This window comes from Lepus europaeus, chromosome 15, assembly GCF_033115175.1.
Source record: "Lepus europaeus isolate LE1 chromosome 15, mLepTim1.pri, whole genome shotgun sequence".
Taxonomy (NCBI): domain Eukaryota; kingdom Metazoa; phylum Chordata; class Mammalia; order Lagomorpha; family Leporidae; genus Lepus; species Lepus europaeus.
In genome coordinates, this window is record NC_084841.1 from 2,046,614 (window position 1) to 2,067,023 (window position 20,410).

General features: G+C 63.3%; 1 protein-coding gene across 1 annotated transcript; it reads left to right on the forward strand.

Moving 5' to 3' along the window:
* The first annotated feature begins 224 nt into the window (after positions 1-224).
* Positions 225-5,160, forward strand: IRX1 (iroquois homeobox 1). The gene is made up of 4 exons (XM_062211817.1): positions 225-501; positions 3,175-4,210; positions 4,528-4,600; positions 4,818-5,160. The coding sequence occupies exons 1-4, from the start codon at positions 226-228 to the stop codon at positions 4,873-4,875; spliced, it is 1,443 nt and encodes a 480-aa protein (XP_062067801.1). The 5' UTR covers position 225; the 3' UTR covers positions 4,876-5,160.
* Positions 5,161-20,410: the final 15,250 nt, after the last annotated feature.

Sequence of the window (20,410 nt, forward strand, 5' to 3'; positions counted from 1 at the left end):
GCCCCGCCGCCGAGCGGAGGGCGGCCGCCGCAGTCGGCGCGCGATCGCGGATCCGGGCGCAGCCGGGAGCCGGGCGCCAGCGAGCCCCGGGCCGAGGAGCAGCGACCGGCCCCCCGCCTCCGGGCCGGCCCGAGCGCGCCCGGCTCGCCGCTCGCTCCCCGCCGCGCCGCGTCCCCGCCAAGCCCCCCGCCCCCCGCGTGGCTGCCCGCCGCCGAGTCCGCGGACATGTCCTTCCCGCAGCTGGGCTACCCGCAGTACCTGAGCGCCGCGGGGCCCGGCGCCTACGGCGGCGAGCGCCCGGGGGTGCTGGCTGCAGCCGCCGCCGCCGCGGCCGCCGCCTCGTCGGGCCGACCCGGGGCGGCGGAGCTGGGCGCGGGCGCGGGCGCGGCCGCCGTCACCTCGGTGCTGGGCATGTACGCGGCGGCCGGACCCTACGCGGGCGCATCCAACTACAGCGCCTTCCTGCCCTACGCCGCCGACCTGAGCCTCTTCTCGCAGATGGTGAGTGCCCGGCCTCCCCCACGCCCTTCTCCCCGCTCCGCTCCGTCCCCGTCTCCTGGGGCGGGGGGTGGGGGGGCGGCAAGGGCCGCGGGGCGCGCGGGAAGGCGAGATCTGGAGGACGCGGCCGGGGCGAGGGCCCGCCTGCGGGCGCCGGAGGGCGGAGGAGGCCCCGCCGTTGACGACCGTGCTGGCGCAGCCCGGGGAGGGGAAGGCCCGAGCCTGGAAGAGGGTCGCTGCCCGAGTCGGGAGAGGTCGCAGCAGTAGGCCCGGGACACGGGGAGCGCGTGGCGGGTCGGGGTGCACGCAACCTGGGCGCCAGACCAGGCCCCGGGGTTCCAGCGGCTGGGCCCGGTCCACTGCACGTCCCGCGCGGGCCCGCGGGGCCTCTGCAGCTTTTGCGCTGGTCGAGAAGGCCCTATGGTGTCCGGCTTTGGCGGGGCCGAGGTGGTTGAGGCCGCGTTGCCCGAGGGAGCCCCCAAAAGCCTAGCGAAGCCCCGCGGAACGGGCCTAACAATGGAGACAGGACGGAACCAAGGAGTCCCTTAGTGGCGCGCGTGTGGATTTGCGATTGAACGAAAGATTAAATAAAGGTCGGCGTTTGCTTTTACTTGTGCAAGTTGCCAAAGTTTTCATTTCATTTGCACCCAAAGCAACGCGCACTCTTCTTCCCGCGTTGCGTAATGGAGGCTTGAAGACTGGGTCCGCGACTGGAGATCCGCGGCCCTCCGCCGCGGGTCTGATTCTCGGCGGAGGCTCGGGCCGGGCCGTGGGTCCGCAGGATAGGGGGGTCCGGTTGCAGGATCGGGGCTGCATCAGCTCCGGAACGCCTGGGAATGGGGGCGGCGAGGCGGCCCCCTCCTGCGTGACTGCGCGCGGCATCCCGCGGAGTCCCCACGCCGCCGAAGGAGAGGCGGGCACAGCACGCGCGCCCGGGAGCCCGGCTGGGGCGGCGTGCCGGCTTCCCCGTAACTTTTCTCGTAGTTCTGAGAGCGAGCCTGTTTCTCCGGGACCGGCCCCAGCTGCCGCCAGGCGGACCCGGGCCTCGTTTTGTCCCGGCGGCGGGGATGCCAGCGCAGCGCTGAGCGATTTACAAGGTGTCCTTTCAGAGAGAACTCCCAGGGGAGACAAGGCCGAAATGTCTCCTTCGCAGTCGCCAGCAGGAGGGTCGCCAGCGCGCCCACTGCGTGCCACACGGGGCGGGCGGAAAGCGAAGCCCGGCCACCGAAGCCGTTACCAGACTCGGGAGCGAGGCCACGCGCTCCCGCGCAACTTTGCAGCGTCCCGATTCTCGCTGCCCCCACGCGCGGGGTGCTCTTTTTATTTGTATTTATTTATTTTTTTAATACGAAAATTCTGTATACAGGCGTGTGCCATTTGGGCACCCCGCCTGTGTGTGTGTGTGTGTGTGAGAGCGCGCGGGGGAGCCCCTCGGCGAGGCCCTCTGCCTTTGTGGAGAGGGGACGGAGGGCGAGGCTTCGCTTTTGTTTTGTTTTGATTTTAAAGGCGGGGGATGATAGGTAAAAACCCTTCCTGCAGGTCTCCCGCGGGCTCCTGCAACCTGAGCTGAAACCCGAACCCGGTTCAGAGCGCAGGCTTCCGCGGAGCCCGTAGGACTGCGTATTCCGGAGTCAAAAGATTAAATTGTGAGGGAGCGTCTGTCTGGGCAATTTATGGTAATAATGAGGCCTAATGAGGTTGTTAGAAAGATAAAATGTTATTTACCAAAAAACCTGATGGGATAATTTGACTCGCTGTGTTTTACTACTGATGATAAAAAGAGTATTGATTGCAGATAAATCAGCCCCGCTGAATGGCTGCAAACACTTTGCGTTTGCTGCCCCAGATCAAAGTCAAACTTGGGCGATAAACTCGCCTGGGAGAGGCCCGGCCGGGAGCGCCTAGTCCCTTGCTCGCTGCGGGGCGCCCGCCCCCCCCCCCCCCGCATTAAAATTTTCACCGGATGAGAGCCCTGGCTTTTTGTATTTAAGGAAACAGGCGGGGTTTTGTTGCTTCTGTCGGCCAGGGCCTGGATTGCCATCCGGAGGCAGCCACCGGTGCTGTCCACACGCGGGTGCGGGCGAACCTGGACACGCAGACGCGGTCCCGCGGTCGAAGGCGCGTGCTTTCGCTTTGCGTCGCCGGCGGACTGGGCCGCGGAGAGGGCCCGACGGTTTATTTTGATTGACCCCCTCAGGGTCGAGGGGAGGGGGCTTGAGCGCTGGCTCCTGGGGTGTGGGGAAACTGTTTTATCAGCGCAGTTAAAAGGTTTCCCTCTGGCTAGTGTCAGATAAACTTGGAAATCCGGGCTTCGCGAGCTGTCGGTGGAGGGGACCCAGGGGGGCGAGGACAGCCTGGAGGGCCGGCGCTGGGCTCTGCTCCGCGCTAGAGCCGGCTCTCCACAAGTTTTTTTTTTGTTTTGTTTTGTTTTGTTTTTTAAGACCCAACAACCACCTCAGGGGTCGGGGAAAAGCCTGGTCTGTCCTCACCCAAGAGTGGATCAGGGTGGCCCCCGTGCAAGGCAGCGGTGCCCGGTGCCTGGGGCGGCCCGGGGGTCCGGGAGCCGCTAGGAGCAGCCTCCCCGATTTCCCCGAGCCCAGGGCCCGTCTCATTCCCTCTCTCTCTCTCTCCTCCTCCCTGCTCTCTTTCCTGTCCTGCTCTGCGGCTTGGACTCAGGGCTCTCAGTATGAGCTCAAGGACAACCCGGGGGTGCACCCAGCCACCTTCGCAGCGCACACAGCGCCGGCCTATTACCCCTACGGCCAGTTCCAGTACGGGGACCCCGGGCGGCCCAAGAACGCCACGCGGGAAAGCACCAGCACGCTCAAGGCCTGGCTCAACGAGCACCGCAAGAACCCCTACCCCACCAAGGGCGAGAAGATCATGCTGGCCATCATCACCAAGATGACCCTCACGCAGGTCTCCACCTGGTTCGCCAACGCGCGCCGGCGCCTCAAGAAGGAGAACAAGGTGACGTGGGGCTCGCGCAGCAAGGACCAGGAAGACGGCGCCCTCTTCGGCAGCGACACCGAGGGCGACCCGGAGAAGGCCGAGGACGACGAGGAGATCGACTTGGAGAGCATCGACATCGACACGATCGGCGAGCAGGACGGCGACCAGAGCAACGAGGAGGAGGAGGACAAGACAGAGGCGCCGCGCGCGCCCGCCGCTCCCCCGGCTCTCGCCCGGGACCAGGGATCGCCGCTGGCAGCCGCCGACACACTCAAGCCCCAAGACTCGCCTCTGGGCCTGGCCAAGGAGGCCCCAGAGCCGGGCAGCACGCGCCTGCTGAGCCCCGGCGCCGGGGCGGGAGGCCTGCCCGGCGCGCAGCACAGCAAGCCCAAGATCTGGTCGCTGGCAGAGACAGCCACGAGCCCCGACGGCGCGCCCAAGGCCTCGCCGCCGCCGCCCGCCAGCCACCCCGGGGCGCACGGGCCTCCCACCGGCACGCCGCTGCAACACCCCGCCTTCCTGCCCAGCCACGGACTGTACACTTGCCACATCGGCAAGTTCTCCAACTGGACCAACGGCGCGTTCCTCGCGCAGGGCTCCTTGCTCAACATGCGTTCCTTCCTGGGCGTCGGCACGCCCCACGCCGCGCCCCACGGTCCGCACCTGCCCGCGCCACCGCCGCCGCAGCCTCCGGTCGCCGTTACCACGGGAGCGCTGCACGGCGAAAAGGCCTCGGCCCGCAGCAGCCCGGCACTTCCAGGTACCGCGCCACCGGGACCCCAACGGGAAATCTGGAGACGGGGATGGGGGTGGAGGGCGGAGCGCCTGGTCAGAGAGAGCGAGGGGCCCTGGCTGCCGACTCAGCTTCAATTCAGGGAGCAAGACCTAGGCCTTAGGGCTGTCCCTAAAGAGCTGTGCGTTATGCGCGGGCCTGCTCCGGGGTCGCGGGGGAGGAGGCGCGAGCCTTTCCGCCCGCCCGCAGTGGCTGTGGCGGTCAGGAATGGATGGGAAGCCGGAGCACCCTTGAGAGCCTGCCCTCGCCACTGCCCTAACCCTGTCTCTACCACTCCTTCGCAGAGAGAGACCTCGTCCCCAGGCCGGACTCCCCGGCGCAGCAGTTAAAGTCGCCCTTCCAGCCCGTGCGCGACAAGTGAGTGCGGTCTGCCCGCGCCCCGGGGCGGGGGCGGAGGTGGGGACCGCGGGGGCGGAGCGGGGCTGGGTGGCGGTGGGGGTCGGGCCGCCGGCCGGCCGCGGGCTGGGGCTGTCCGGAGCCGAGCCGGGATTCTCCGGAGCCGGGGCTCCTGGGCGGGAGCGGCGGCGCGGCGCCCGCGCACTGACCCTGCTCGTGTCTGGCTGTCTCCCCGCAGCTCGCTGGTCCCGCAGGAGGGAACCCCGCGCGTCCTCGCAGCCCTCCCGTCCGCCTGACCGAGGGTCGTCTTTTCCTTTCGCGGGGGGAGGGGGGTGATGGGGAGGGAGGGGACGGGGAGGAACTCAAACCCTGCGGAGCGGAGTGGAGGCCGGCTCTGCCCGCCGCGTCGACGACCCTCGCCCGCGGCTGTCTGCGGCTTTCGCCGGGATCCGACCCGGGAAAGGCCCCCACGTCTTGTGTCTTTTTTTTTTTTTTCCTTTCTGTATATAGAGTGATTTCAGATTGTAAATAACGCGTCAGCGAACTTGTCTAAATCATATATTTTTGTCTAATAAACTGAATGAAACGATGCGCGGCTCCCTGATGCGGTGCTTGAGGGGGCGGGCGGGCGCGGGGCGGGCTCCGCAGGGAGGGGCTGCGGTCTGGGGGCTTGGGCTGGCGGCGGCGGGCGTCGGATTCGCTCTTGTTGCCGCTAAAGCAGGCGGGGACGAGCCCATCGGAGCACTCCTCCCCAGGTCAGGCACCAGTTCCACTTTGGGGAGATTTATTTATTTATTTTCCGCAAAAACGAAAGGAAAAAAGTGGAAGGGGGTCTGACCGCCGGCCCCGGGGAGGACTCCGCACTGCAGGTGGAGGAGGTGGCGCTGGTGGCTCGCCCCTGGCAGAGTTTGGAGAGCGGCGCGTGCGCGCGTGGGTTTCGTTTCGCGGGTTCCTCGAACACCGAGACGTGGGAAGGCGCTGGAGCTCCTGCGACGCGCGCGCAGGGGTGGGGGCGCGGGAAAGGGGCTTGGACTCCCCGTGGCGAGGGCCGTTCTCAACCCTGGCGCCGCTGACTGTGTCCTGGGGAGCGGGGCTAAGGGCGCAGAGCGGGACCTGCCTGGCGGAGCCCGCCTCGGACGCCACGGGGGCTCAGGGCCCCGAGCGTGGACACCCGAGGCCGATGGGCGCGGGCGCGCGGGCAGCCGGAGCCGGCGCGGGGCCCTCCGGGGGCGCGGGACCACCGCCCCGTTCCTGGAAACCGGGGAGGCCGACGCCTCGGAATCTGCCCGCGATGCCGCGGCTCAGCAGGGAGAAGGCCAGGCCCCGACGTGCGGAGGGGCGGCCGCCACCTTTCAGGCCCTCGCGCTTCCGGGATGCCCTGGCCACCGGCTGTGCGGCCGGCAGAGTGGGCGCAGGCTCCGCGCCGGCGCTCCTGGGGTAGCCGGGAGACGCTGCTCGCGCTTAGGGCCGCGGCCCCGCCCCGTGGGTACTACCCTCTCCGGCGTTCCCCGCACCCGCGCTCTCGCGGGGCCCCGAGGCCGGCGCACGCGTGGGCGCGGTGGGCAAGGAGCCGTGAGCAGCCCGAGAGCTGAGCGGCCTGGCGGCCCCGGCCAAGGTGCAGCGTCGCGGGCCGCATGGACGTGCACAAGGCGCCCTCTATGGTCCGAAGGCGGAAGGGGGCCCTGACCGGCGCTCCTGGGGTGTGGCGCGAATCGCGGGGTGCAGGGATTTGGGGCCCCGTGGGCACCGTGTTCAGGGGGTCGCCCGCGCATTGTCTTTGTTTTGTGGGGAGGGCTGCACGCCGGGGGTCCTTCTAGTCCTCGCCTGTCGCCCGCGCTGATCCTTCGCGGAGCCTCGCAGCCCCGGGCTTCATGGTCCGCTGCGCCTCAGAACCCTCCCTGACCACTAGGCCCAGTGGGTCAACGTCCTCGGCCCGGATCCGTGCCCAGCCTCTTCCTGGCCTGCGGGCTGCTCTGCGACGGAGCACCAGGCGCCGGTCTGCTCTGAGCTGCGCGTGACGGCCACAGGATTCCCTGCCCCCCAGAGCTCTCTGCCCCGCCAGGCTCAGCTCCTTTGTGGCCTGGGCGAGCCTGTGTTCCTGCAGCTCTCCCTGCCCTTCCTCCTTTTGGGGGTCGAGTGGGGGCGCCGAGGTGCCCGCCTGCAGCCCTCGGGGCTCTGTGAGCCTCCTGAGCTTTTCTCCAGCGCCAGGCCACACGGAAATCGCTGATGCAGCATTGAGCATTTTTGTCTTTGCTGGCTGCTCACAGCCCTCTCCCCTGGCCACCACGGTCACCTCGGTGTGCATGGGGGCGCGGAAGGCAACCCACGTGCCCACTCGTCCCCTTCCGAGTCCTCCCGGGTGGACACAGGACACGTGGAAGCCTCCTTTGCTTCCAGACCCGGCCTGGGCAGGCCTGGGGGACGCGCCCCAGGCCCCGCAGGGGCAGGGCAGGCAGCGGTGTGATCCCGTGCCCCCCACCCAGGATTTCTGCTCTGCGGAGCCTTTTTTTGGGGGAGGGTGCAGCTGCAGCTCAGGGCAGCTCTGCTCTCAGCTCCTGAAGAGGGGACACCCCCAGCATCCCCCAGCCCCGGGGCCTGAACACCTGGGGAGTGGGCACAGGCCCCGCCTCTGTGGTTGACCTGCTGGCGTCCCAGAAATCCCCCTGCCCGAAGCACATTTATCTCCCCGGCAATATGTGGAATTCATATTCATCTCTCGGTTTTCGTGGCCTGACACTGATTAATGGAAGAGTCGGCTTGGCTCCGAGGGGCGCGCCACCCGATGAATCATGCCCTGTACAGTTCCCCTCGTCCTTGGGGACTGGCTGTGCCAGAGAGCAGAGAGCAGGGCGAGGTGGACCCCGGGAGGGCTCCAGTCCACCCCCCAGCCCCGCCCCCCAGCCAGGACCCTGCAGTCCAGCCAGGTCCCTCCATCTCTGACGATGCCAGCCTGGCAGGGGGCGGAGGAGGGGGTTGATGGACACCAGTGTGGGGAGATTGAAGCCCTGGAAGTGCCCCCCCCCCCAAGCTACAGGGCCCAGTTTGCCAGCAGGGACTGAGAGTTGGGAGCGGCAAAGGAAGGGAGGAGGCAGAGAGCCCTGGGAGTCTGGCTTCCCAGAGAGCAGGGAGCCGAGGGATCCCACCACCAGGCAAGGCTGTCTCTGGCTGCTGCCTGCCCAGAGACTGCCATGTGTCAGTGGGGCTCTGGATCTCCGGGGGTGGGAGCAGGGGAGCTGGGGGGCACCTGGGGCCCTGTCTATCTTCTCAGCCCCAAAGAGGACATGGTTCCCGGTAAGAGTCCCACCAGAGAGGGAGGAGGCCTGGGGTCCGCACCCAGGCTGGGGACCAGGAGTCCACACTCTGGGGGTGGCAGCAAAGCTCATGCGCCTTAGGGGCCCCCTAAGTCAGTGTGGGGGGTTGAGTTGTACCCAGATACTGGAGGGAGCGGCTGCGCCCACCGGGAACACTGCCTCAGCTGTGGCAGCCGGGCGCACCCACAAAAACTCCGCACCTGCTGAGCTGCCCTGGGGGTGGGGGGCGTGTCCCCCAGATCTCCTGGCGCCCCGCGGAGCCGGCGCTCTCCTTGCGGCTCCCAGGCGGAAAGGCAGGCAAAGGTCACCCCGTGGGGACTGCGGGCTGCCTTCAGACCCCGCGACCGGCGGCTGCCCACAGGCCCCTCTTCGCGCGATGATGCTGACTGCCGGTGGAGAGGCGGTGGGCCCGGCCGGGCGGGGCGGGTTTGGCCCTGAGACCTCTGGGGGCTCACGCACGTGTTTTAATTTTCAAAGAAAAGGGGTAACTTCAAGGTCAAAGGTTCGTCTTTATGGCAGCGCACTTGTAAAATGTTTGCACATTTGTTTTCAGTGGGGGAAGGAGCGCGCGAGGGCCAAGTGCCTGAAGCTCCCCGCAGCCCTCTTGGAGTTGTCCTGAGTGGAGAGCCAGAGTGGAGAGGCGGCCTGGAACCCCGGGGCGGGCGAGCCCCTGCCTGGGTGACCTCTCCGGCCACGCCCCCCATCGCCGAAGCGGAAGGCACGCCAGGGGCTCCCGGATCCTAACCTTGCTGGAGCACAGGATGCGCCCCTGGGGACGTCTGTACCCCGCCCTGCAGCGACCAGGTGCGCCCAGCGGGAAGAACAGGGCCAGGTTCCTCCCGACAGAGCGGCCCGGGAGCAAGGGGCAGCCCTCCCCGCGCGCCTCTGTTTGGCTTCTGCGGATGCACCGGCTGTCTCTGATCCCCTAATCCACTTGCGCAGCCTCTCCAACCCAGCGCCTGGGCGCGGGGACCCTGGCCAGGCTGCAGCCGGGCGGCGGTGGCGCCAGATGGGGCCAAGTGCTCCCCCTCCTCTTCCCCAGCCCAGGAACGTGCCATTCGGAGGGACCTCAGCTCTGGGCACATTGCCGGTTAAAGCTTCGGAACCCATGGGCTGTAAGTTTAGGTTCGGATTCTGCATGGAGACCGTCCTCTAATAGGGCAGAAGCTGGGTGGGGCGCCCCGCCTGTGTGCCATCTGTGGGCCGGGGGCTCCGCAGGGTCGCTGTGGAAGGTGCTCTCCGAGGTGCCTGTCCCGGGTCCGCCCTTTGCGCTCCATTGTGGCTGCCATAGCTTCCCTTGTTACTGAAATTTAAACGTATGCTTAATTGCCAGCGCCTCGGATAGCTGCGGTAACGTTGGGAAATATTAAATACATCTGCGAGGTGGTGGGCAAGAGAAATTAAAAAGGTGCTTGCTGCACGGAATGCTAAGAAGATCTCACAATGAAGTGATTAACATTTTTATGAATAAAATTAATCACGCATTAACTCTGCAGCGCACAACATCTGAAACCCAAATGTGGCCCCAGCAGCTCTCTTGCTTGCACCCAAGGACGGCCACTGAGAATTTCGGAATATTCATGAGTGGGTAAGCCAATAACAGACACCTAAATCCCAGGTACCATAAATGAACGAACGAATCAATAAATGAACCAATCCCTTTAAATACTGAACCACGGCCATGCACAGACACAGCAACAGCAAACAGCAAGCATCGTGTTTTGTTTTGCTTTGCTTTTCTCCTTTTGCAAACTCTCAATCAAAACGGACGAGAGGCAGGCGGGACTGTGGGCACCTGGTCACCACCAAGGGCAGTGGGGGAGGGCGGCCAGAGGAGCCGGCCGGTGTGACGTGAGGCTCAGCCTGGGACCGCCGCTCCCGCCAAGCCCATCAGATTGGGAGGGCGGGCTTTCCGTGTTATTAAAATCTCCACTCTTGCAGATAATAAAGTGTGATTTCTCCTCTCTCCCGGTCTCCCCTCTGCCTGCCTTCTAATCTCTTGCCACTGTGGTTTTGGGATTCTTCCAGCAGGCTGTACAAAGGGAAGCGGAGGCATCTGAAGTGTCACTCCACAGCTGTGGCAAAGCAGCACCATTGCCCAGTCTGTGGATGCTCCGAGCCCATGTGAGCAGCAGCAGGAGAAATCAAAGCCGCCGTCTCCCTCCGTTCTGCACATTATTTTTCACCGCTGTGGCGAATCTCTCCGAGCTCCGTGAACCAATAAAACAACGGTCCCTGTTTGAGTTGATATATTAATATTTACTGAGGATTTCCAAGGTCAAGGCTAAATGTCAGCAGATTGCCGGGGCAGTCCTGCGGGGAATAATTAAACAAATCTCACAGCAGTTCAGCTTCCTAACATCTTTATTAATCTTTTCTTCCCCTACCCTCCTGCAAGAGTACATTGAAGTAGTGCCTTTGCAACCTTCCAGAAGATTCAGTATAAGTTGCATAATAAAACACTGTGCCGGAGACGCTTGCCCCTGACAGATTCCTGGACCTTTTGCTGGCAGCCGCTGGCGAGCCGGGAGCCGCTGATGTGTGAATTATCCCCCACCCTGCTGGGGCTCTCACCTGCCCCACCATCACAGCTAGCCTCCCCAATTTGCCAAACACAATAATATTGTTCCTGGGATTTGACCTGCACTCCAGCTCTGCCCGCCGCACACTCCTCTCTGCCGGGCAAGGTAACGCCGGGCTGCGTGTTCCCGAGACCCACCCCGGTGCACGGGATTACAGCCTGCACTCCGGTACAAGTTCGACAATTCTCTTTAATAAGCTTCATAATTAGTGTTGGGATGCCTCATTACAAGGCATAGCCCGTAGCGGTCCTGGGCCAACCGCGCCGTGCGATCTGATTTATCTTCTATCAGGCAGCAGGCGCTGTCTGGAGTTTTTTGTTTATATAATGGGGAGCTGCATTCGGCCCCCAGTGTAAAAATACCACCAGGAAATTAATTGCTTCTGTGTGGATTCACGGCAGATGTGTCCTGCGGATCGGAGTGGTATATTTTTGACTCTGCTGTCCTGCAGTGAGTTGTGAAGAAATAAAATGAAAACCGGCAATGCAAACATATTAGCATCCGCACGGATTCGGTGCCATCACGGGACGTGTGGGCTCTCAGGAAGATGCGCCAAAGGCCCCGTTCCTGCCTGCCTCCCACTTCCACGCGCTTTGACGGGTGGGCTTGGCTGTGCCCGCGGTTGTTTCTTGCCCCGAAGGTGAAGTGCATGAGGTGCACATGGCTTGGTTTTCAGTTGCATCTTCGCTCAAAGATCTGCTCAGAAGCGGCTCACCCTCTGGGGCGACCGAGCCCGTCGCCACGGCCCCTGCAGGCCCGAAGGGGGCACAGGCTGACACTGGCTGGCGGGCCTTGTGGGTGGTCAGTTGTCCGCGTGTGTGCATGTGCACAAGTGTGTGTGCGTGTGCATGTTTCATGGGGTACTAAGCCACATGGACCTCAGCACACACTAAATTGCTCCTTGGGCTAAGACACAGATCAGCCACGGCTGTGAGGCACTCCCGGGTCTGCTTAGACTCTCTGTGCCTGAGTTGGAAGCGGTCACTCCCACGATAGGTTCTCAGGGCCGGCAACTCTGCCGGGAGCACCCACGCCGGATCTGGTCCAGCTGTGGGGCTCCCCACGCAGCCCCTCTGCTGGAGCCGGTCAGCTGGGGATATGGACGAAGCTCGCAAATCTAACCTCGGATAACTCAGCAGACAGCACTTTATTTATGAAGGAAAGAACGATGATGAACGTGACAATAACGAGAGCGAAGCCTACGGGATTGCTCAGGGGAATAAATATATTGAGGATACAAAAGGGTGCATTGCACTAACTCAATCTCCAGGGAGGGGTGAGGGTGTTTCCAAAGGCACGGAGAATAATGAGATACGGGAGCCGACCCGGGCTGTTGTGTGGTGGAGACCAGACCCGAGCCAGACCCGCTGGGGAGGAGTGCTCGCTCTCAGTACTCCCCACTTGCCAGGCCCCGCTGCATGGCCACGTCCTGGTCCTGGTGGGCTCTGTGCCCCCGGCTCACTCAGGGAGCCTGGGGGAGAGGGTTCAAGAGGAGTTGCCTGACTGTGTGCATGTGTGTGTGCGTGTGCATGTGTGTGTGCAGAGAGAGGGAGAGAGACCTAGAGCTGGGGTTACCTTCTGGGTACCCAGTCCTCCCTTTGCCCTGTTTGCCAGGTACGGCTCACTCCCTCACTGTGGGGAGCAGAGGGCAGGAGGACCCTGCGGGAAGCTTATGAAAACACGTGTCTCCCAGAGAAGCCCTCTGACTGCAGGGCCCAGGACCTGCACTGTGGCCTGGGTGGCTCCGGAGCTGCTGGCGCAGACCCTGGGGGCACAGCTGCTGCCTTCCGCGGCTTCCTGTGAGGAACCAGCCCCGAAAGGCTCAGTTAACCCCGGGACCAAGCCTCGCAGAACCGCACAGATTCATCTTTGAGGGCGGGAGTGAGGTCTGCAGGCCAGCAGGAGGACAGCGTTGGGGGCTAGTGCCACACGGGGCCCCACACCTGCGGCCGGCTCCCCGGGGCCACGCCAGTCATTGCAGACACAGCCATGGACAGGGTGCTCGAGGGTCGCCCAGCACAGCCGCGGCCAGCAAGGCTGCCAGTCGGCTCCCAGCAGCGCCACAGGGGACGAGAAAACGCGGCCCGACACCCGGCTGCGGGTGGGAAGCGAGGGGCGCTGGGCCCGGGGTCTCCCCCACATGTGCGCCGATTGCCCATGCCTCTGCTTAAGCCATGTTTGTGCACATCCCCTGCTCATGCGCGTGCCAATTCCCAAGCTGTGCAAGGCCGAGCTAAGGTGGTCTGGTCTGCCGGTGAGTCTCCCACTGGGCAGTATGCTGAGGGTGCTGGGTGGGGCATCCACTCTGCGGTGGGGGGGGGGGGCACAGCGGTCACAGAATTGCCTGGGACTGAGAGCGCTGGGTGGGGCGTCCACTCTGTGGGGTGGGGCATGGGGGTCACAGAATCGCCTGGGACTGAGGGCACTGGGTGGGGCGTCCACTCTGCGGGAGGGGGCTCTGGTCACGGGGGTCACAGAATCGCCTGGGACTGAGGGCGCTGGGTGGGGCGTCCACTCTGCGGGGGGGGGGGCACGGGGGGCACAGAATCGCCTGGGACTGAGGGTGCTGGGTGGGGCATCCACTCTGCGGGGGGGGCCACAGGGGCACAGAATCACCTGGGACTGAGGGCGCTGGGTGGGGCGTCCACTCTGCGGGGGGAGGGCACGGGGGGCACAGAATCGCCTGGGACTGAGGGCGCTGGGTGGGGTGTCCACTCTGTGGGGGGGGGCACGGGGGGCACAGAATCGCCTGGGACTGAGGGTGCTGGGTGGGGCGTCCACTCTGCAGGAGGGGGCTCTGGTCACGGGGGTCACAGAATTGCCTGGGACTGAGGGCGCTGGGTGGGGTGTCCACTCTGCGGGGGGGGTCACGGGGGTCACAGAACCGCCTGGGACTGAGGGCACTGGGTGGGGCATCCACTCTGCGGGGGGGGGGACGGGAGTCACAGAATCACCTGGGACTGAGGGCGCTGGGTGGTTGTCCACTCTGTGGGAGGGGGGGGGCTCTGGTCACGGGGGTCACAGAATCGCCTGGGACTGAGGGCACTGGGTGGGGTGTCCACTCTGCGGGGGGGGTCACGGGGGTCACAGAACCGCCTGGGACTGAGGGCGCTGGGTGGGGCGTCCACTCTGCGGGAGGGGGGTCACAGGAGTCACAGAATCACCTGGGACTGAGGGCGCTGGGTGGTGTGTCCACTCTGTGGGAGGGGGGGGGCTCTGGTCACGGGGGTCACAGAATCGCCTGGGACTGAGGGCACTGGGTGGGGTGTCCACTCTGCGGGGGGGGTCACGGGGGTCACAGAATCACCTGGGACTGAGGGCGCTGGGTGGGGCGTCCACTCTGCGGGAGGGGGGTCACGGGAGTCACAGAATCACCTGGGACTGAGGGCGCTGGGTGGGGTGTCCACTCTGCGGGGGGGGTCACAGGGGTCACAGAGTCACCTGGGACTGAGGAGCCAAGCCCTGGGAATCACGGCTTCCCACCCAAGGCAGTGCTGGCGGTGAGGCCGGACAAGGGCTGGTGGCTTCTCCAGGTAGAGCGAGGACAAAGCCGACAAAGCTCCAGGAAACACAGACAGAGAGGCCGCAGGAGCCGCCGCCCCCGTCACCCTCCTCGGCTTCCTCCCTCCGCCTCCCGCATTTAGGACCATTTCTGAGCCGGGTTTCAGACCAGCTCATCCACGGGAACCCAAGTCCCTCTTCTCTGCGGACACTTTCTGTTTCTAGGAGGAGTTTAGGGTTTGGCTTTCTTTTTTTTGGGGGGGGGGTAAACTTTAGTAGGAAAGGCCCCACCCTCTTAGAGCGTTACACACACACACAGACACACACACACAAAGCTCCGTGTATACAGTTCAGAAACGCGAGGCTTTGATCCCCCCGAAAAGGCTGACTTTGAACCCCAAATATTTCCAGAGATACTGAGGCGTTCAAGTGCGGGGCAGCTGGGCCCCCCTCAGGGGCAAGGTCCCGTGCACATGTTCACAACCATGGGCACCAGCTCTTCCCTTCCGGCGACTTGGGCTGTGCTGGCATCCCCGTGAGGCGTCTCCCGGCACTTCTGGCAGCGGCCGGCAGCAGGCACCCGGAGCCCTTGGCCTCCCACCCTGGCCTCACAGGGCCTGGGGTGTGCCGTCTCACCGGGCGGACCTCCCATGTCAGTTGCCATCGGCCTTGGAAGGGGAGCCCAGCAGCCATCAGGGCCCTTAGCAGGGGGTGGGGTCCACTGTCTCCATCCTAACCTTCCAACACGGAGGATCTGGGCCGGGGCCTGGGGTTTGGCACATGTGATGGCCAAAGCCGCTCCTACCACGGGGAGGTAACCCCTCTCCTGGCCTTGAAGACACCAGTTCAGAAGGTCTTCCTTTGCACACATATCCACCACACACACACACACACACACACACACGCAGGTGGGGCTCTGCTCGCAGCCCCAACGTGTCTGCCCGTCAGCCTTGTAGTCAGGAGTCCCTGGGATCCCTCCCTCGTGGGGGGCGGAGAAGGCAGGACCCGGGTGGCTGCCCGTTCACGGTCCTCAGGGCACCAGTGGATCCTGCATGGTGGGTTTTTTTGTGTGGTGAGCGCCCGTCTGTCAGAAGTGACCAGTGAGTGAGGGACCTGTGTGGCCTCAGGACCCTGCCCTCCCACCTGGTCTATGGCAAAGCCCACGCCTCTGTGAGATGCGGAAGGGCCCCTCTCTGGCAGCACCGGCTTTCTCTCCGCTGTGCCCTTTTTCCTGAACAGATCAGGCCATGGCCTGCTCCATGTTGATGGGCAGAAGGCGCCGACTTCCGTGGTCTGAGACGTTCGGGTTATGCATAAAGCAGGCTCCATCTCCCCACTCTCCAGATCTGCAGTTCCCCTGAGGCCAAAGAACCCACCTGCCACGTTTGTGTGGACACCACGAGGTCTCTGCGTGGACCACGGTGACGTACAGAGCTGGGTGTGGCTGGGAGCTCAGGCCTCCCTTGCCCTAGGGTTTGCTTCTCCATGAAATTGGGCCACTAGCGTTGTAACCCACCCAGGGACTAACGTTCTAAATCACACAGTGTGTACCAGTCTAAGCAAGGTGTAGACAATCAATAAGGACGAGTGAGCAAGAGAGAGACAGAGAGAGACAGACACACAGAGAGACACACAGGGGGAGGAATGGCCATTGCTGGTCCTTGCCCCCAGCAACGTGGCCTGTGTCTTCCAGCAGGAGACCGCCTGGCACTGGAGATGGCACATGGCATTTGCAGATGGTCCCAGCGTCCACACGTGCACACCTGAGGCTCACTCTCTTGGTGGCCCAGGTGAGAACACACTTGGATAATGTGTGGGAAGTGGAAGGAAAAAAGTTCCCTTTGGTTCATGCACCTGTTGCTGGCATCACACAGGCAGACACCTGTGTGTGTGTGTGTCTGGGATGACATTGATGTGTGTGTGTGCGTGTGTGCATGTGTGTGTTTGTGTGGCTGTGTGTGGCTGTGTGTGCCTGCATGTATGCATGTGTGTGTTTGGGTGTGTTTGTGTGTATGTGTTTTTGTGTGTGGCTGTGTGTGTGCTTGTGTGTGTATGTGTGTGCATGCATGTGTGTGTCTGTGTATATGTATTTTTGTGTGTGTCTGGTTGTGTGTATGTGTTTCTGGGTTTGGCTATGTATGTATCTGTATGTATGTGTGTATTCCTGGGTGTGTGTCTGGGTGTGTATGTGTGTCTTGGTGTGCCTGTGTTTTTGTGTGTGGCTGTGTGTGTGCATGCATGTGTGTCTCTGTGAGTTTTTGTGTGTGGCTGTGTGTATGTCTGGGTGTATGTCTTGGTGTGTGCATGTGTTTTTGTGTGTGGCTGTGTGTGTATGTGTGTATGTCTGGGTGTGTGTCTTGGTGTGTGCATGTGTGTTTGTGTGTGGCTGTGTGTGTATGTGTGTATGTCTGGGTGTGTGTCTTGGTGTGTGCATGTGTGTTTGTGTGTGGCTGTGTGCACCTGTGTCTGGGTGTGTTTGGGGGGGAGATGAGGAGGGGGCAGAGGAGGATGAGGGTCAGCCTGTGACCCAGGCCCATGGAGCTGCCAGCCCCGTCCGAGGCTCCCCACCTGCTTTGCTGTGGAGAGTGGTGCACCTGCTGGGGGCGGGGTCTCCCAGCCCATTTCCGTGGTCTCGTGGCTGTCCACCCAGGGGCTCTGCCCATTTCCATGGTCTCGTGGCTGTCCACCCAGGGGCTCTGCCCATTTCCGTGGTCTCGTGGCTGTCCACCCAGGGCCTCTGCCCATTTCCATGGTCTCGTGGCTGTCCACCCAGGGGCTCTGCCCATTTCCGTGGTCTCGTGGCTGTCCACCCAGGGGCTCTGCCCATTTCCGTGGTCTCGTGGCTGTCCACCCAGGGCCTCTGCAGGGCACAGGAAGCCTCCTCCCACAGCAGGGTGTGCGTCTGAGGACCCACAAGTCTCAGTGTGAGAGAAAGGAAAGGAGACTGAGTACAGTCGTCAGTGAGGCAGACGGGCGCGGGCTGGCAGAGCATGGGCTCGCACGTCCACGTCTGGTCTGCCCTGGGCCCTGTCCCAGGGGCTTCATTCCCAGGGCCCAGCAGCTGGTCCACGGACGTGGGACCACTAGAGCCAAGCCTCCCAGTGCCCCCAGCCCCAGCGCTCTGCAGCCGCGATGGTGCACGTCTGGTGACACCGTCCTCGTGCCTTTGCATGTGGGTGACTCTGCTCCCCTGGCGCGTCAGCACCCTGGCACTTCTCGCCCAGAGGCATTTGATGAGGCCCTCAGAAATTCATAGCAGCGGTTTGGCATCTGGGTCGGCAGCCAGCTCCGCCCCTAAGTGCACTCACGGAGCTCCTGTGCGCGACGGTGGTCTTGGGGCCCCGTCTGGAGGCACTGCCTTCCGTCTGAGCCCGGGACCATCTCAAGGGTGCAAGCGTCTCTGCCATGAGCCTGGCTGGTGGCACACACGGAGCGGGTCCTGAGTGAGGGGTGCTGGCCACCAGACCTCAGTCTTGTTCAGCAGATCTGCTTCCCCCGACACTGAGTGGTTGAAGACGGCTTTGCCCGCCCCAGGCAGGCGCTGCACCAGCTGTCGTTATTTCTTGAAGTTGGACACGTGGTTTTGAGGGGAACGGAGCATCCAGCCGTGGTGCCCAGGTTCTTGTAGCTATAGCGGCTCAGTGAGATGCGGCCCTGCAGGGTTGCCGAGTGGCCGGGGGACAGCGAGGGACGGCCGCATGCCAGGAAGGAGCTGGCCACCTCCGCCACCTGGCGTGCGCACCTGCAGCGCTTACCCCATCCGCGGTGCGGGCGCTCTCGGTCCCCTCCTCCGGCTTCCTTCCCCCAGTGCTCCACCTTTTCAAGAGCATCCTGGGCTGTGCACGGGTCCACTCGTCCCAGGAGGACACAGTCGTCCGGTTTCCACTGGGTGTGCTGCATTCCTCTGGCGGCTTGTCCTCCTGGTGGGGGAACCCATGGGGTGCCTCTCCTATACCTTTTGCCCCTCTGCCTGTGCTGGGGGCACTGTGGGCTTGGTGACGGCCACCCCCGGGTGAGCCTGGGCCAGGGTCACCTCCTGGTCGCAGGAAACACTTCGGAACAACGAGGGATTGTGCTCGCCCAGGTTTGGTCCCCGGTCTCCCCGGTGAATGCCGTGGGTGTACACAATTAGCTTCTGTGCACTTCGGGACACAGGCGAGCCCTTGTAGGAATCCCACTGAGCTCCGTGCTACCTGTTATTGCCTGTAAATCCAGCTGCTTAATAAAGCCGCAGCCGTTTGCGATCACGTGGGCTTTGCAGTCGATTAACGGGTATCTGGGGGTGCAGGGCCGTGGGGAGGGGGCGCGGGTACTGAGGGAAAGGCCGCACGTGCGTGCCGTGGACTCAGTGGGCAGGGTGTGCCCGGTGCACCACGTCCAGCCCTGGGATCTGGGATCTGCCTCCTGCAGCCCCACTCTGAGTGGCGCCAAGCAGCCTCTGTGCTGGGGCGGGGTCTTGTCAGGTTTAGAGAACGCGGGGAAGAGACAGTGCTATGGTGTAGCAGGTAAAGCCACGGCCTGCACCGTGGGCCCCCCATCTGGGCGTGGGCTCGAGCCGCCACCTGCCATGTGTGTAAGCACATACTGGAGTTGGCGTTAGCACATACTGGAGTTGGGGCAGGACTGAGCCAGGTTCTCCAACATGGGACATGCGTGTCTCTGTGTGTGCAGTCGAGTTTATCTGAGGGAAGAGGAAAAAACAATGCAAACCAAGGAACCAAACAGAACCTGGTTGGAGACCTGGGCAGCCTGCAGAAGCAAGGCAGGCTCTGAGAACTCCAGGCAGCAACACGCCGGTGTTCACAGAAAACCGGGAGTGAGAGTAAGAAAGCAAGCTGGGCGTGCGCGCTGCTCGGCCAGCCAGGCCACTGGCTGCAGAGGGCCCAGCGTGAGCCGCCTCCTGGTCTTCCCAGAACTGCCAGCCCTGTGGGCAGAGGTCCCTGGATCTCAGGGCCAGCTGGGTGGGCCAACACCGTGTCCGCCCCAGACCCACAGCTGGCTCCAGGGGCCTTGGGCTGCGGCACTTTGGGCTCAGTGCAGGCCACGGTTTGGAGACGTTCCAGGAACATCGCAGTAGCCAGCTCTGCCCGGGCTCAGTTCCCAAGGGCTGGGGAGCATCAGGCCCCGAGCACCGCCGACACGGGCGTGGGGATGCGGGCGTCTTAACCCTCGGTTCCAGGACTGCTGGGCTGGCGCTCGCGCCATCTCGCGCTGTGAGCAGAAGCGACTCGACTTCCTCATTTCCCCAGGAGTCGCCAGGATTAATAAGGAGACTTGAAAGGTGCAATCGGGTACGGCGGCCTCGGGCGCAGGGAGCTGGGTCCTCTCGCTGGTGCAGCGGCTGTGGGTTTCCCGTGGACATGCCCAAGGCTGTTTCTGTCTGGCTTTCATGGTGAGTTATGTTATCTGGATCCTGGGGAGGGAAGAAGATGGCATGAGAGGTTAAAAGGAGCAAAGGGAAAAAATTGATTTTTCAATCGAAAATGTCATCATTGCATTGATAAGAGATCGCTTCAAGATTAGGGAGCCTCGCAGGTTTGCGCCTGCCGCAGTCCACCGCCGCGTGTTCGACTGCTGCTTTATTTTTTCTAATAGTGAAGAGATCAGGATTAATAGCTGGCTAAACAGATTTTTATGAAATTGGGTTCTCTGTAGCTACAAATGGGTAATTGTTCAGTTTATCACCGCGGTCTTGGCATGCACGAAACATACATAAATAGAGCGGCCGCAGCGACAGTGTGGCCCCCCCACGCCCGGGGCCTCACGATCGGCGTGGTCCCCGCTCACCCGGGGTCACAGCCGTTTGCTCTCTGAGGAGCTGGGGTGATCCTCTGAATTGTTCCGGAGGACGGAGAGTGGTATTTCCGGGGCCGGGGCGGCGTTCAGAGTTGGAGTGGGACGGGGAGGGGCTGTGCGGGAGCTGACTCCACGGCCACAGCTGGGCTTCACTCGGGGTGGGGACACCTGGTGCCTGCGCTCCCGCACCGGCTCCAGCTCTGTGTGTTGATCCGTCTGTGTGCACAGAGGCCCTAACACTGCCCTGTGTGTCCCTCGCACTGCTGCACGGTCAGCGCAGAGCCAAGCCGCTGGCCTGCCACACTGAGAAGGCTCGGAGCTGCCGGGACCTTCAGGGCTGAGCCCAGGGATCCTGTCTGCGGATCTCCTCTCCACCGCGGGCGTGAAGGGGATGGAGGCTCTGCCATGTGGGGCTTCAGCGTCAGAGCCAGGGCCGTGAGATCCCGGCAGCTTTGGAAGCAGACCAGAGGGTGCACACACAGCTACATGCACGCTCACACATGTACACACACTCACAATGTACTCACACCTACGCACACTCACACATGTACACACACACTCACAATGTACTCACACCTACGCACACTCACACATGTACACACTGACACATGTACATACCACATACCTACATGCACTCACAC

Coding starts and splice junctions, on each gene's coding strand:
- IRX1 (XM_062211817.1), top strand. CDS start 226: ATGTCCTTCCCGCAGCTGGGCTACCCGCAGTACCTGAGCGCCGCGGGG. Junction 502..3,174: donor TGAGCCTCTTCTCGCAGATG/GTGAGTGCCCGG, acceptor GCTTGGACTCAG/GGCTCTCAGTATGAGCTCAA. Junction 4,601..4,817: donor TTCCAGCCCGTGCGCGACAA/GTGAGTGCGGTC, acceptor GTCTCCCCGCAG/CTCGCTGGTCCCGCAGGAGG.